The 14,516-nt window shown below is 35.1% G+C and overlaps 2 protein-coding genes across 2 annotated transcripts in view; both read right to left on the bottom strand.

Annotated features, from left to right (window-relative positions):
• The window catches only part of LOC306861538 (uncharacterized protein), a 31,332-nt gene extending 28,207 nt beyond the window's left edge, over nucleotides 1-3,125 (bottom strand). Inside the window, exon 1 of the mRNA XM_079403860.1 lies at nucleotides 3,085-3,125. The gene's annotated coding sequence lies outside the window, so the exon portion shown is untranslated. The remainder of the gene's footprint in view (nucleotides 1-3,084) is intronic.
• Nucleotides 3,126-3,964: 839 nt separating this feature from the next.
• LOC306861205 (twinfilin-1-like) lies at nucleotides 3,965-13,402 on the bottom strand. Its single transcript, XM_079403346.1, has 9 exons — nucleotides 13,288-13,402; nucleotides 12,511-12,588; nucleotides 11,612-11,790; nucleotides 10,257-10,352; nucleotides 10,056-10,160; nucleotides 7,016-7,141; nucleotides 6,133-6,283; nucleotides 5,663-5,784; nucleotides 3,965-5,505 (listed from the first exon to the last, which is right to left on the bottom strand). The coding sequence occupies exons 1-9, from the start codon at nucleotides 13,310-13,312 to the stop codon at nucleotides 5,338-5,340; spliced, it is 1,050 nt and encodes a 349-aa protein (XP_079259472.1). The 5' UTR covers nucleotides 13,313-13,402; the 3' UTR covers nucleotides 3,965-5,337.
• Between the last annotated feature and the right edge of the window lie 1,114 nt (nucleotides 13,403-14,516).

Here is a 14,516-nt window from a genome sequence, read left to right as displayed (position 1 = left end):
TCACCAACCAACTGCATGTTTTCATTAAAGTGTATTCATTTAAATGGAATCTATAGTTAAAACTAGTTAACTATCACTCCCCCTTTTTAAACTACATTATAAAATTTAGCCGGTGGGTCATTTATTCATGCAGATGTTCATATTCGCAAGGGGGAACAGCCAACCTTGCTGAAAAAAACAATAGAACCCATCATAGAATTTGTAATGGTTTTACTGGTTATAATGGGAATTGTACTGTTTTAATGCAAACTGTAATGGTGCCCGTTGGTCTCTACTGGTAAGTGGTCGCCCTCTATTGGTGGCTTGTTAAAACCACTAAATCCTGGGGTGGTTCCTATATTTATACTAATAGTTATATAATATTTATACTAATGGATAAATATAGCCTATTGCAGTTTATAATATAGGTGTAGCTATTCATTCATTCATTCGTGTGTGTATTTGGTTTTTCCTTAAATTTACATTTATTAATTTTCTGATGATTTTAGATTCAATTTTTTTTTCAAATGCATGCATTTTCCTTTCCCTAAATTGACATTAATTAATTTTAAAATTTTAAGATTTTAGATTCTGATTTTCTAAATGTGAAAATAGTCTAAAGCTAGAATCATTTTTCAATGTCTTTTTATTTTATTTATATATTTTTGACTGAAAAAATCAAATGAAAGCACTGATGGTCTAGTGGTCAGTGTTTAAGGCATGGAAATTGAACCTGATGTTAAAAGCCAGGGTTCATAATCTCCCTTTTCTTTTTTTTTGTTAACAACTGTTTATTGAATTTTATTCTGTGGAACGGTAGTACAAAACAAAATTGAGCCAACTTAAAATTTTAAGGCAACCGGCTTCAGATTTTTGAGTTCTCTAAACTTTTTTGTAGGAGATGCTCAACTTTTTGTTGTATAAACTTAAAACAAGTTGAGAAAACTCAAAAATCTGCTGAAGCTGGTAAAATTTGAAGTTGGCTCAGAATTTTTTTTTTTTTTTACAGTGCAGTTATCAAATTAATTGCAAAAGCAAAAGTGGGATTAGAACTCAGGATTTAAAGATTAAGAACCAATGCAGTATCAACTGAGCTACTAAGTCTGACAAACTGTTTGGATGTCTTGGACAGGTTTTGTTAAGAAAGCTGTTTATGAAAGGGGAGTGGTGTGTGGCCAAGTCATTAGCAATTATAGGATTTGAACCAAGATTCTATAAAGTGAGGCAATACAATAGTTAAGCAATCATTCAATTTGTGATGTAAGCTTTAGTTTTTAATCTTAGCTTAATTTAGCTTAGTTTAAGCGCTTAATTACAAAAGCAAGAGTGGGATTTGAACTCGGGACTCCAAGGACCTCATTTATAAAATGTTGTGCATCTTAAATTTGATCTTACGATCATCTCTCGAATATGTGTACATGTGATTCATAGAATGTACGTTAGAACAGAAAACACGCGTACGCGTCTCTTTCAAATGTGAACCTATGAATTGCAAATGATCTTGAGCTTGCACGCAATTGAATGGTTTCAGCTCTCTGCTTGTAAACGACTCCTAATTAATGTCATTAACATATAAAATATCACCAATCATCATAATTTAGAACAGCTTACATTTGAAAAACCTGCAATATTCCGACAATAAAAAGTTGTATAAATATGAGCGCTGATGTGAATATAAGCGTATGCACACTCTAAGATCAAATCTGAGCGCACACACACTTTATAAATGAGGCCCCAAGATTAAAACACAGCGCTCTATCACCTGATGGAGTTTGACAAATTGTTTGTGTGTTTTGGACAGGTTTTGTTAAGAGAGCTGTTTTATATGATGACAAACATTAACAATTGTCAGGTATGAACAAAGATTTTACATACAGTAGGTACGCAATCAGCCAATTTGTGATGTTGGCTTTAAAAGGGTTATTTACTGTTGCTGCAAAGCCCCAGCAAACATAACCATGGGAAATAATAAGGAGATATTTGAATTATTGAATAATAAACTAATGTTTTCTGAGTCCGTGTTGCAAGGATGAAGTTGCTGATCCTCACTCGCGTCTCCTCATTAGATGCGCCTTTAGAGAGAAATGCATCTTTATTGATTATGATTAAGATTATAATAAAAGAGTTTGTTTTCGTTTTTTTTTCGTTAAGTGATAATTTAAAGCTTTCTATATATATATTTATCATGTCTGTGAGGCATGTATTCGCTCAGCTTCGGTTCATTTTTGTGAAGCGCTCCTTTTCAAGACAAGAAAGACATGGAGGCGCTGGTGCCTCCATGTCCTGCAGAGCGCGCTTTAGCGTCCTCTCTCCGCACAAACTTGGATATGGCTAGCCCACATTATTATTATAGCGCAGGTTTAACCTTTAAACATTGTTATTTGCTTGAACTGTTTTAGAATATCAGTAGATTTTATTTTAGGCAAGTCCTGATGATTTGAGAAGGCTAAATTGATCAAACATATGCTATGATCAGCTCACAGTCTGCCACTGGCTGCTTGGTTGTTACTTTAAAAAACAAAAACTTAGGACTTATTACCATTTAACTAACAAAAATGCTCCAACTCTTTGTTCACACTTGGACCCAGGATTACATTCAGATCAAAGCAATCCTGATTTAAAATGTCAGTGTCATCTGTTTTAATTTATTGCCATTTAGATTGCCAACCCTTTTAATAGCTTGGCTTGGTTGAGAAGGTCTTTTTGTATGTCCTTCTTGAACATTAGGACTGTTAACAAGTTGTCCACTGATGTCTATCTCAATAACCACAAAGTCTTGGGGTGAGTTTTTTATGGTCCCATGGAAACCTTCATGGTCTGATATGAAGCAGGAGAGAGTGTCCCTCTCCATTCTAAAGCCCTAAACGAAAATGCACTTAGCGATTAAGTCACTCAATCATTTTATTATTGTTTTAGTGATTTATTAATTTGTATAGGCATGCAATGTAAACTTATAATGAAATGTATAGAATTTATCGTGTTAACATTAACACTATTACATAAGAACAACTGAATCACCATTACAAAGCTCGTTTGTTTAACATTTTTGCGTCATAATACAAAGCAAGCAAAATATTAATATTTGAAAATAGTGCTTACACTCACCCGCGTGTTATTGTTGTCAGTTCACTTCTTCCGCAGCACGTGGTTCCGCTCTTAAAGGCACAGAAGCGCAAAGACCGTGCCATAGCGTATCATTGTTTGGCGAGGATTCAGTAAATAGCTTCAGTACTTTTTCAACCTAAAGTGCTGATTTTATTTAAAAAAAAAATGTAAGGCACGTTGTCATACTAAGTCGTTATGAGAACAAAACAGTATATGGTACGGGGGCTGTGTGTGTACATGCACATATTTTATTGATTATTATTCACACAATGGAAATTCTCCCTAATTCCTCAGTTTCACCTTTTAAATGTTCCTTTCTAAAATAGCCTACCGCTTATACACACAGAAAGTCTTTAGTTTTGTGGACATTCACACAGAGATCAGTCAAGTGGCTTCACAGCATTTGAACACTGGATGTACAAAAAAACATTTCTACTGACAACTACTGATGAACACATTCATTTTTATTCGAATTATCACTCAGTAGGTTATTTAACCATTTATGACTGTGTTTGGAAGGCTTTTGTCTTTCAAACACACTAAAATGCACAAATTCACGTTATTTCTTATTTCATGTAATGTTTAATGCACTTCATGTTGTTAATTAAGGAATGCACTCTTTGTGTATCATGGTAGAAGATTATCCTATTTAAATGCAAAATCAGAAATAATCTAAAAGTAATCAAAAATAGTATGATTATGTGAGCCTAAATGTGTAACGTAATGGATTACGTTACCAACTACAAGTTTTGTCATGTAATTTTGAATCAGTAATGGACTAAAATTTTAAAGTAATCTACCCAGCTCTGTCTTATATATGTATTTTTTCTTTCTTGTTAAAAAAAGTTTTTAATTGTGAGATATACAGAAACTGTAGAAAGAAATTTCAAATCTTTTTATTTTTCTCTCTCCTCTATTCCTCTATCTTATACAATGCATAGAAAAAGACATTTACGACTCAATGATTCCTTTCCATACTTCATAATACCCTTACATAGTGGTTCGCCTGTTGTGAATCAGTAGATGGATCATCCCAGAGGTTCTGGAACTTAAAGTCCCTTCCCTTATGAGTGCTTTCATAAGCATCACAAGCGAGATGCTGAGTGAACTTAACTCCTAGTGTGGTTGCGAATGGCATGAAATGCAGGCTGGACATTAGATGACATGTAAAACATTCGTTCAGGCAGACAGAATGGCCCTAAACCCCTGAAACCACAGATACTCACTTCAAGATGTTAGACAACGACATCATTTGGACAAACAGCTGTACAGGCTTAGAAAAATAGTATCTCTGCAGGTTTAGTCTTCACTAGAAGAACGTGAAAAATATCTAAGATGCAGAGAGGCATCACTTTTTCATATTTGTGTTATGACTGATTCTATTATCATATCCCTATAATTAAACAATCCTTCATTAAAAAAAAAAGACAAGACCAATTTTAAGAATTAAAACATTAAAAAAAGGTATTGGAACATTTTCAGCACAATATTCTTGGCAAATCCTTCATTGAAATCATCACTACCCTATCGCTACAAGCTTCAGTGGCTGTCAGAATACTGATAATTTACGTAGTCACTCTTTAAGAAAATTTTCAACCCTAATCAATCAAAGTTAATTAATAATGCGTATGGCCTCATAAAACAGATCTGAACTTCTGACCTTCCTGTGGACTGTTTAACTTTCCGGGCTTGTTTTCCCAAACATAAATCATGCCTAATCTCCACTGCCATTTTCCTGGACAAATATTAAAGTTAATCCTCAGCTAAAATGGAAAGCTGGAAAGCTACCACTGAAAGTGCAATTTTGACTAGATATATGGAAACCATCTCTTTTTCTCAAAAATTATCTTCAAAAAGGTTTGAAAATCAATAACTATTTCTGGACAACGAGCACTAAAATGAGTGTCTATTTCAACAGTATTGCACTCTATATCATAATCTTGGCTAATATGCAAGTAAACAGCATAATAGTGTTCAAACTATTACCAGGAACATCACAGACGGCATCCTTGAATGCAAGTGAAGCTTAGTAAAACACATTCTCGTCTACCTCAATCTGTGTTATTCCACATAGCATATCATATTGCAAGCTACAAAATGTCATTTCACAGGCTTAGTGTTTTACTTTGTGCATAGATCAGTCTATAGGGCTGTGGTCTACATGAGTCAAGTTAAAATGGGAATTCACTTTGAGGACGGGATTCATTAGACTAAGTGGAATGTACCACTGTCAGATTCAGAACAGGAAGAGGTTTAATCGTCATCCTCGCCGTCCCCTGGCGCCCGTGTAATTCTACGGCCCCCCCTCTTCCCGGTTGGCCCCTTGGGTTTGGCAAAAGCTTGCTTGTGTGCATGCTGCTTGGGATGAACCTCTTCGTACAGGAAGTCACTGGTTAGTTCATCACCATTGTCAATTTCCAGCTGAAAGGAAGAATCAAAGGTGAAAACTCTAACTTTAACAATATTGTCAATGGTCTGATAATCTTAAAATGACACTTCCTTCCAGGAATTTAACAAAATGGTGTACGTTGTATTTAATTCTACAGTGAAAACTGTAAACATATATAACACGTAATACCTTTTTTGCAATTTCAATGCCCAAGTTTTTCTCCACTGTGTCTATGAGTGGGTTCTTGCAGCTTGAATACAGCATTCTCTCTTTGATGCTGCATTTATAACCAGGCATAGAGTAGATGAACACTGCAAACACAAACACGCGCACAAAAAAAGCAATAAAACAGTTCAAAAATGCATTATACATATGTGTGCATCATAAGCACTTTTGAAACTATTGTCATACAGGACAAAACAAATTTGAACATTAACAACTTAAAGGTAATCAGATGATAACTATGTCCTTAATACATAATTCAAAATTTTATTTAATACACCTTTAAATGTAAGAAAAATAAAAAAGCATAACTGGCAATTGTAATTTTGAAAATATACTTTTCGTGAACAGTTCAATAGTCCTAATTTTATTTTTTATATTTATATATATATATATATATTTTTTTTTTTTTTATAAATATGATATGCCACTCTTACCTGTGGACTCAAGGTAGTCTCCTTCATGCGAGTGTTTGTAGAGGAAAAAGTGATACCTAGCTGCATCATTTGGGATCCTTTTAGGCAAATCTTTCAGATCAGTGGGAGCCGTGCTGGACAACTTAATGGATTCTTTAGGAAAATTGATTTCCTGTTAATGGGATGGACATAATTAATGTTTTTGAATAATTACTCAGGTCTATAACATGTATTTCCGTCACTACACATATATCTGCACAGAGTGCAAACCAGTTAAATAAAACAAAACTATCTATTCTGCCATGTGCCTTATGCCACTTTATCTCTTTTGTTTTTATTTTTCTACAATGTCCTCAGACTGATAAGCTTCTCTTGCACTATATGTATGTATGTATGTATGTATGTATATATATATATATATATATATATACACTCTATACATATACACATATCCGCAGTTTTGTTTTATTTAACTGGTTTGCACTCTATCTGCCATGTGCCTTATGCCACTTTATCTATCTCTTTATTTTTATGTCCTTTATCTCTTTATGTCCTCATTTGTATATCTGTATAGTTGTATCTACATATGTTTAAACTGTATTTATCTGTATTTGAACGTCTACTGTCAGTGTCTTAAATGTTAACTGTATGCACCAAGGGTCTGAGAGTAACGCAATTTCAATTCTCTGTATGTATGTGACGTACATGTGGAAGAATTGACAATAAAGCAGACTTGACTTGATATTGGTGGTTCTGTGGGTAGAGGTCAACCAAACCAGTCTGTCTTCTAACAGTAAACATACAGTACCATTATGCATTTCAGGTGTACAGGATGAAAAGGAGGGATAAGATGCTATTTTACAGTGCTGCAGGGAGTGGTGGAGGGGAAAAAGGCCTGAAGTACCAATTGAACGTAATTAATCCTTTTCGCCCTGAACTGCTCCAGAGCCTGAATAGCTTCTCTCTGCATAGGGAACGCCACTCCCTGAAGAGTCTGCTGCTTTGTATCAACGTGGATGTCTGTCTGCAACTGAAAACACACATATAAGCCTTTAATAATGTGTTTGCACTGGCCTGTAATCACTAAAGCAGTCACAACGTTGTTAAATGATTCTTCTGCAATTAATGTTATAGTTTATAAAGCAGCGCTGTTACACTGTATGTTGAGATTTGAGAATGTTTTATGTTAACTGTCTATGACCCTTGATAAATTAGCATGTCACTAGTGTTGCCAAATCTCATTCAAAAAATAAGCTTAAAATAAGCAACTTGACTCACCAAAATAAGCTTAAAGCCTTTTTGTTTCAATATGATCTACTGCAGCATAAAATGTCAAAATAACCAAGGAGAAATTATAGTGCTGTGCCTGTACAATTCTATATGAATTAATTATGCATTTGTTTCATTTATATTAATATAATCAATTGGCACCCGGTGTGGTCTTCTGCTGCTGTAGCCCATCTGCTTCAGGGTTCAACGTGTTGTGCATTCAGAGATGGTATTCTGCATACCTTGGTTGTAGGGGTGGGCGATATGGGAAAAATGTCATATCACGATTTTTTATAGAAATATCACGATTCACGATTTTTATCACGATTCTTTGTTAGTTTTACTATTTTGGTTTTACAAGTTGTCTGAGCATTACAGCCAAACTAGAAAGACAAAGATGCATGGCAGATATTTATACAAAGTGGACGAAGATAAAAAATCTTTGTCATTATTTTATTTTTCTTATTAAAAAATAAGAACAAAGATACACATTACAAATACACATAATATACAAATAAAACAAACTGTGCTTTATTTTCAGGTACAATAGGTGTATTTAGCAGAGCATTCAATGAAATTGAATGAACAAATATAAAAATAAAACACTAGATAGACTGATTCCTAAAGCAACTGTATTAAAGATTTTCAGTCAAGAATAGTGAGTGATTTTTCTCTTTGTGTTTTGTTGTTTTGTTAAGGTTAAATGAATAGTTCCCCCACAAATTAATATTCTGTCATCTGTCTGTCAATTCTGACCAAAAACAGTTGCTGGTCCTCAGTGACTTCCATAGGATTTTTCTTTCCTACTATCAAAGTCAATGTGGACCAGCAACTGTTTGGTTTTCCACTGAGTAAATAATGGCAGAAATTAAATTTTAGGGTGAACTATCCCTTTAATGACAGTCGACAGCACGTTTAGTGTCCTGTCCCTTTAAGAGCTGCACGCATCTAATATACAGTACAGGCACGCATCCGTTTCTCTCTTAACTATTTACTTTCATTTTAGACATAACCAACTCAGTCTGTATGTAAACCTTGTGTGTTTTGACAGTATTAGCGCAAAATATAACTTAGTTGAGTAATCAGGCGCTGTTAGACAGGGTTTTTAGTGCGCGTGCTTCAGGTGTATGCGCTCAGAACAAGCGCACGTCAGACCAGCGCGCGAATTAAACATTTAACCAGCAAGGCTTGTATGGAAATAATGTACTTTTGCGATCGCGAATAAGTGCAGTGTCCTGTCAGAGTAACTCTACTGCTGTATGTCGTGTTGTACAGTATATAGAGAAGGCGGCGCCAGAACTGTATTTGACAATGTGCGTGGTAGCGCGATACTACGATATTTCTTAAAAAGCAGATCGTGGAGACATTTTTATCGTCCACGATCAAAAATCGTCATATCGCACACCCCTACTTGGTTGTATCGAGTGGTTATTTGAGTTACTGTTGCCTTTCTATCATCTCTAACCAGTCTGCCCATTCTCCTCTGACCTCTGACATCAACAAGGCATTTTCGTCCAGACAACTGCTGCTCACTGGATATTTTCTCTCTTTCAGACCATTCTCTGTAAACCCTAGAGATGGTTGTGCGTGAAAATTCCAGTAGATCAGCAGTTTTTGAAATACTCAGACCAGCTCGTCTGGCACCGACAACCATTCCACGTTCATAGTCACTTAAATCCCCTTTCTTCCCCATTCTGATGCTCGGTTTGAACTTCAGCAAGTCGTCTTCACCACATCTAGATGCCTAAATGCATTGAGTTGTTGCCATGTGATTGGCTGATTTGTGTTACCAAGCAATTGAACAGGTGTACCTAATAAAGTGGCCAGTGAGTGTATAATCTTCCCAACCCCAAACTTTTGAATGGTACGCTTATTATATAATAAAAATTACATGTCAACGCTGCACACCACATTCTGTGCTGCACCCACTGAATGAACGTTCTGCTTTGCCTCTCTGGCGCCTTTCATCCAGGATTGGGACCAGCATTTCATCCACCCATCTACTCAATGAAATCTCTTCCAACAAATTAATAAAAATAAAACACCACAAAGCTGCTTTCCTCTCCTCTCATACATGTAGATTAGTGTAGCATTATCTTCCTCCCACAGCTGCTACTGCTCTGGGGGGAGTTCAGAGTGCCTTTTGATTGGTTCATTTATGCTGCCTGTCATTTTGAAACAGCCAACGATGCATTTAAGATTCAGAGCATATCCTTTTATGGTTTGAGGGGAGGTTTGTATGCGTTGCCAGCAGCATCCTTTGCAATTGGTTCCAGGAGCTGGTTTAAATGAGAGAGTGCATGGGACTGAGCTTCTCTATTTTTAGTCAGCATATGTTCGATGCTAAATATTACATTACATTTATGGTTTTGCAAAGACTCTTCCATACACATGGTGATTTGGGACATCCTTTATAGTTTTTACTTGCCTACTGCTCAGCAAACAACATTGTGCACTTCAGTTCACAAAGCAAAAATGGCTTCTAAAGAGCAAGGACCCATCATTTTATTTTGAGATAATGTTGTGCGTAATGTAATGAAACAGTCTTTTTGTTCAGCTCATGAAGTTACTAAATACAAAAGGCCTGATATGAACTGTTGGACTGATGTGGTTTTTTCAGCAGAGCCTGACTAAGGTGTACACCCATGCTGTGTTTATGTTGATGTCAGCATTACCTCATTGAGCTTGATTTGCCTCAGTTCCTCCTCTGCTGCAGTCAAAGGCAGAGGCGCCGCCTGGGAGCTGAGGTACTTTTTATAGCCATTTAGAGAGACATCGTCCTGAGCAGAAAGAGATGCATTAGAGGGGAAACCTATGGCTGCCATGCATGCATGTGAAGGTTTGATTTAAAGAATGGCAGATGATATATATTGTACCTTCACTGTGCCAAAAATCTCTTCTTTAATGTGGCCACCACCAAACTCTTTCTTCAGCGTGGCCCTCGTAGCAGCATACAACATCTTTTGTCGAACCTGAAAGAAAAGGTTAAGTTAAGTTTCAATATAAGTTTCTGGATCTGTATGTTTTAAAAGTAAATAAATAAATAAATAATATATATAAGTGCTGTCAAACGATTAATCGCATCCATAATAAAGGTTTTTGTTTACATAATATATGTATGTGTATTGTGTATATTTATATACATATATATATATATATATATATACACACACACACATACAGTATACATTTTGAAAATATATACATGTATATATTTATATTCCTATATTTTATATTATATATAAACAAACATTTTCTTAAATATATACATGCATGTGTCTGTATTTATATAAACATAATAAATATACACAGTACACACATATATTATGTAAACAAAACCTTGTATTGTGGATGCGATTAATATTTGACAGCAGCACTAATATATATATATATAAAAAAATTGTTTTGACTCTTATTCTCATGGCCCCCATTCACTGCAGAGGATCCACTGATGAGCAAGTGATGTAATGATAAATTCTATTCCAATGAAGAAACAAACTCATATACATCCTGTATGGTTTGAGGGTGAATAAAATTGCCAGCAAATTTTTGGGGTGAACTATTCCTTTAATACTTGAATCCAACCATGAGGAATTTTAGGATTTAAATTTTAAAGTTGCTTTGTTGTATGAAAGCTCTTGGTTTGAGCAATTTGAGCTGGCTTTAGATCGGCGTGATAGAACGACTGATTCGGGTGCGATTGGGACTCTAGCTATTTTAGTCTCCCTCTGGTTGTTGAACATTGAGGGAGAAAATTAGAATTGCAAATTTGTAGCACAGAACCACAACTGTTTTCTGTATCAGGTCAACCGCGCTTTTCATAAAAAAAAAAAACGGTGAAAGTAGATTAATGTCTAACTCTTTTGCTTGAATGCACAAAGTCTCCATTATATTAGCTTACCTGATACTTTATCTTTTGGTAAAAGATCACATTACAAGGGGATCTCCACAGTTAAGATCCACTCACTTAAGATACATTCGTTTGCTATAACAATGGTACAATATCCTTGATGATCATATCCTCATAGTACTACAAAAACCTCTTATTACAGCCTGTTTTGATATGGCCAGGCTTAACTGGCAACCAGATATTTTTAAAGAGCTTTAAACCAGGGACACTAGGACACATGTGGAGTGGATGGATTAAAATGCACTGAGCAATGTCATCTCATGATGCCCTTTGGCCTCGTACAAGCTGAAAGAAGTTGTGACAGCATGCAAACAAACTCACTGGAGAGTGATCTGGAGACCAGGCCAGAAAGATCCACTCATAACCCTGGTTGTTGGTGGTATCCAACCTGTAGAGAAGGTACGAGGGCATGTCATCCTCCACGAGAGGGAGAACACAGCTGTCCCATTCCTGGTCCCATTTCTTGGCAGCCCGTTTACTTCCGCCAAGAACCAACTTCTCTAAAGGAACACAACAGAAGAAAGGAAAGTGATATATGAATCTTTGGTCATACATTGACAATCATTTTTTGTATTTAGTTTTGTCAAAAACAGAACAAAAATAAATAAATTACAGCGCATTATTTAGCAGTTCAGAAAATGTGAGAAAACTTATTATAATTTTGAATTTGTTATTTAGTTTTTAAATTTTACTTAAAACTTTAAGCCTTTATGAGTTGTCTTTGTCATTTTAATTATTTGTTTATATGCCTATATGTTTATGTATGTTATGCGTTTTCATTCATTTTTATTTCGCTTTTAGGAAGATAAACTAAATGAAAATGAGAAATGTTGCCTTGGGAAATAATATTCATTATATATATATATATATATATATATACACACAATTCTTTAAAAAGGACAATTTTGACTTGTTTCTTGTTTTGTGTTCTCATGTTTGAAAGGGTTTTGAGGTTCTCTTAATATCTGTTACAGAAAGCCATATATGTTTTTATTATTATTATTGCTATTCCTGACTTGTGAATGTAACATTCTGCTCAAAAAATGAAGCAATTATGTTTTAAGGGAAGTTGATGTTTTATAAAAGTAAAATATCATAAGGTTCTAAATTTAAAGCTCTTTTAAAGTCTTCTGACATGGCCATTTTAAGTTTAAGTATGTTTATTTTAAAAAGCTTTTCAATAAATGTTTGCACTCTGATGTGTAAAACAGTCATCTCACCATTTTCAATCACTACTTTGATGAGCCGATATTCTCCATTCCGGGCCTTCGCAAAGATTTCTTTCACTTCCCCGGTGGCTGAGAAGAGAAAGCACAGGACACAATGAGACCATTTATTCTGATGCAAAACAAAGCTGACCATCTCTGGACAATGGAGTTGAAATTTGGCTGATGAACCAAAGTGAGAAATTTAAAGAGGCATTGTTAGGGACAGTTTGGAGACTGCAGTCCATTCCTGGAGTAACTTATGTTCTTGGAATTTTTTGCACAAACCACAATATGACCATGTAAGGTGATCTTTAATTAAAATTTCAGCATGACTGCATTGATTTGATACACTCGTTGTCATGGTAACACAATGCCACTGCAGTAATAGCTCAATGTAAACAGATGTCTATTGCATAATGCCTAGCAACACCTTTGAATAAAGGTGACACGGTTATTAAAGTTGGACCTTTGAGACCTTCCTGCCTAATCCTCAACTCCAGTCTGAAAACATAGCCTACTGATAGTGAAAGACCAGTCGGAGTTTATTTGCATGACCATATTAGTGCAACAAAAGGCAGAGTACACTTGACACAGATTCCCTGTCTGGCTCTGGTTTGTTTACTGCAAGCTCGCAATTAAACTCTATAAGGTAATTCAGTCTCAGCGACGACCACAACAGGTTCTTCTGTTTACAAACAAGCGCCAAATCAAGGAACGTGTATTATAGCAACTTAATAAACTCCACCCGGGTTATTTGAATCGACAATAAAACATCGTTAAGGATTTTACCTTGGATGCCGGTTTGATGAGACATTCTGGCTCCCTTGCGTCGGCCGGTAGGTAGATGGTAGTAGTGAAAGAACACGGAAGTCGGAGAATGAACTACAGTAATTTGAGATGCCTGTCATGTGACGCTATTACGTGGCCCCGCCCACTGCGGCGTGGTGTGCGTGTGCATGTGTATTTTAGAGACAAAAACTATGTACTAAATAAAAATGATTACAGAAGTTAACTAAATTTAAAAATCACAAATTTAAGGCGTCCTAAAAAAGAAAAGAGACTAATGTAATATTTTCTTTATTAATTTTGTGGTATTTTACAGTGAGGGTTTGGGGGTAATTATACCTAGAAAAGTAAAGTCAAGAGTTTTTAAATCATGTTTTTTTTTTTTTTATGCCATATAATGGTCACATTTTTATCAAATACTGAAATTACCTTGATTGAAAGTAAACTGCCAGGGGTTTTCAAACGGGGGTCCGGGGACACTCAAGGGGCCCGCATGGAGTGTTAGGGGGTCCATGAAAAAGTTTAGAGAAAAACTGTTTAAAAAATGTAATTAATAATAATAATAAAATAAATAAGAAAAATGCATTAATATAAATAAATAAAAATCTAGATTAAAAATGAATAAAATTTAGATTAAAATAAATGAGTTAAGTCAAGTCACCTTTATTTAAATAGCGCTTTTAACAATACAGATTGTCTCAAAGCAACTTTACAATATCAAAATAGGAAAATAGTGTCAATAAATTAGAGTTAAAAGAGTTCATAAATAATACATTTTACAGTACATTACTATGAGTTAAATAAATAAATAAACTAATAAACAATAGATTAAAATAATACAAAGAAATTATTAAAATAAGTAAATAAACAAGTCAATAAATAAATAAATATTATTATAGTACAACACTATAATTAGGAAAACAATACAAAAAAGAATTTAAATACTTTCCAAATAATATTTTAGACATAAATAGGGTCTTTATACATCCACATGCAATGCTAAACTTCAGCATTGCATGTGGATGATCATAATTGGAGGTCTGTGGTATCTAAATGATTGAAAACCCTGCACGTTGCAGTTCATGCTGTGAGAAGCATGGCACTTGGCATTTGGCTGTGTGCACTTGGGACAGATCTTGGAAGCGGTGGAATTTCTCAAATGCAGGGTGGGGTTGCGAACATCCCACAGACATACTATATAAATATACTGCCAGACTATAGTGTTGATTCAG

The sequence above is a fragment of the Barbus barbus genome, assembly GCF_936440315.1.
Source record: "Barbus barbus genome assembly, chromosome: 42".
NCBI classification, from domain to species: domain Eukaryota; kingdom Metazoa; phylum Chordata; class Actinopteri; order Cypriniformes; family Cyprinidae; genus Barbus; species Barbus barbus.
The sequence above is the reverse complement of the archived record's forward strand: the minus strand, read 5'-3'. Positions and strand labels throughout refer to the sequence as shown.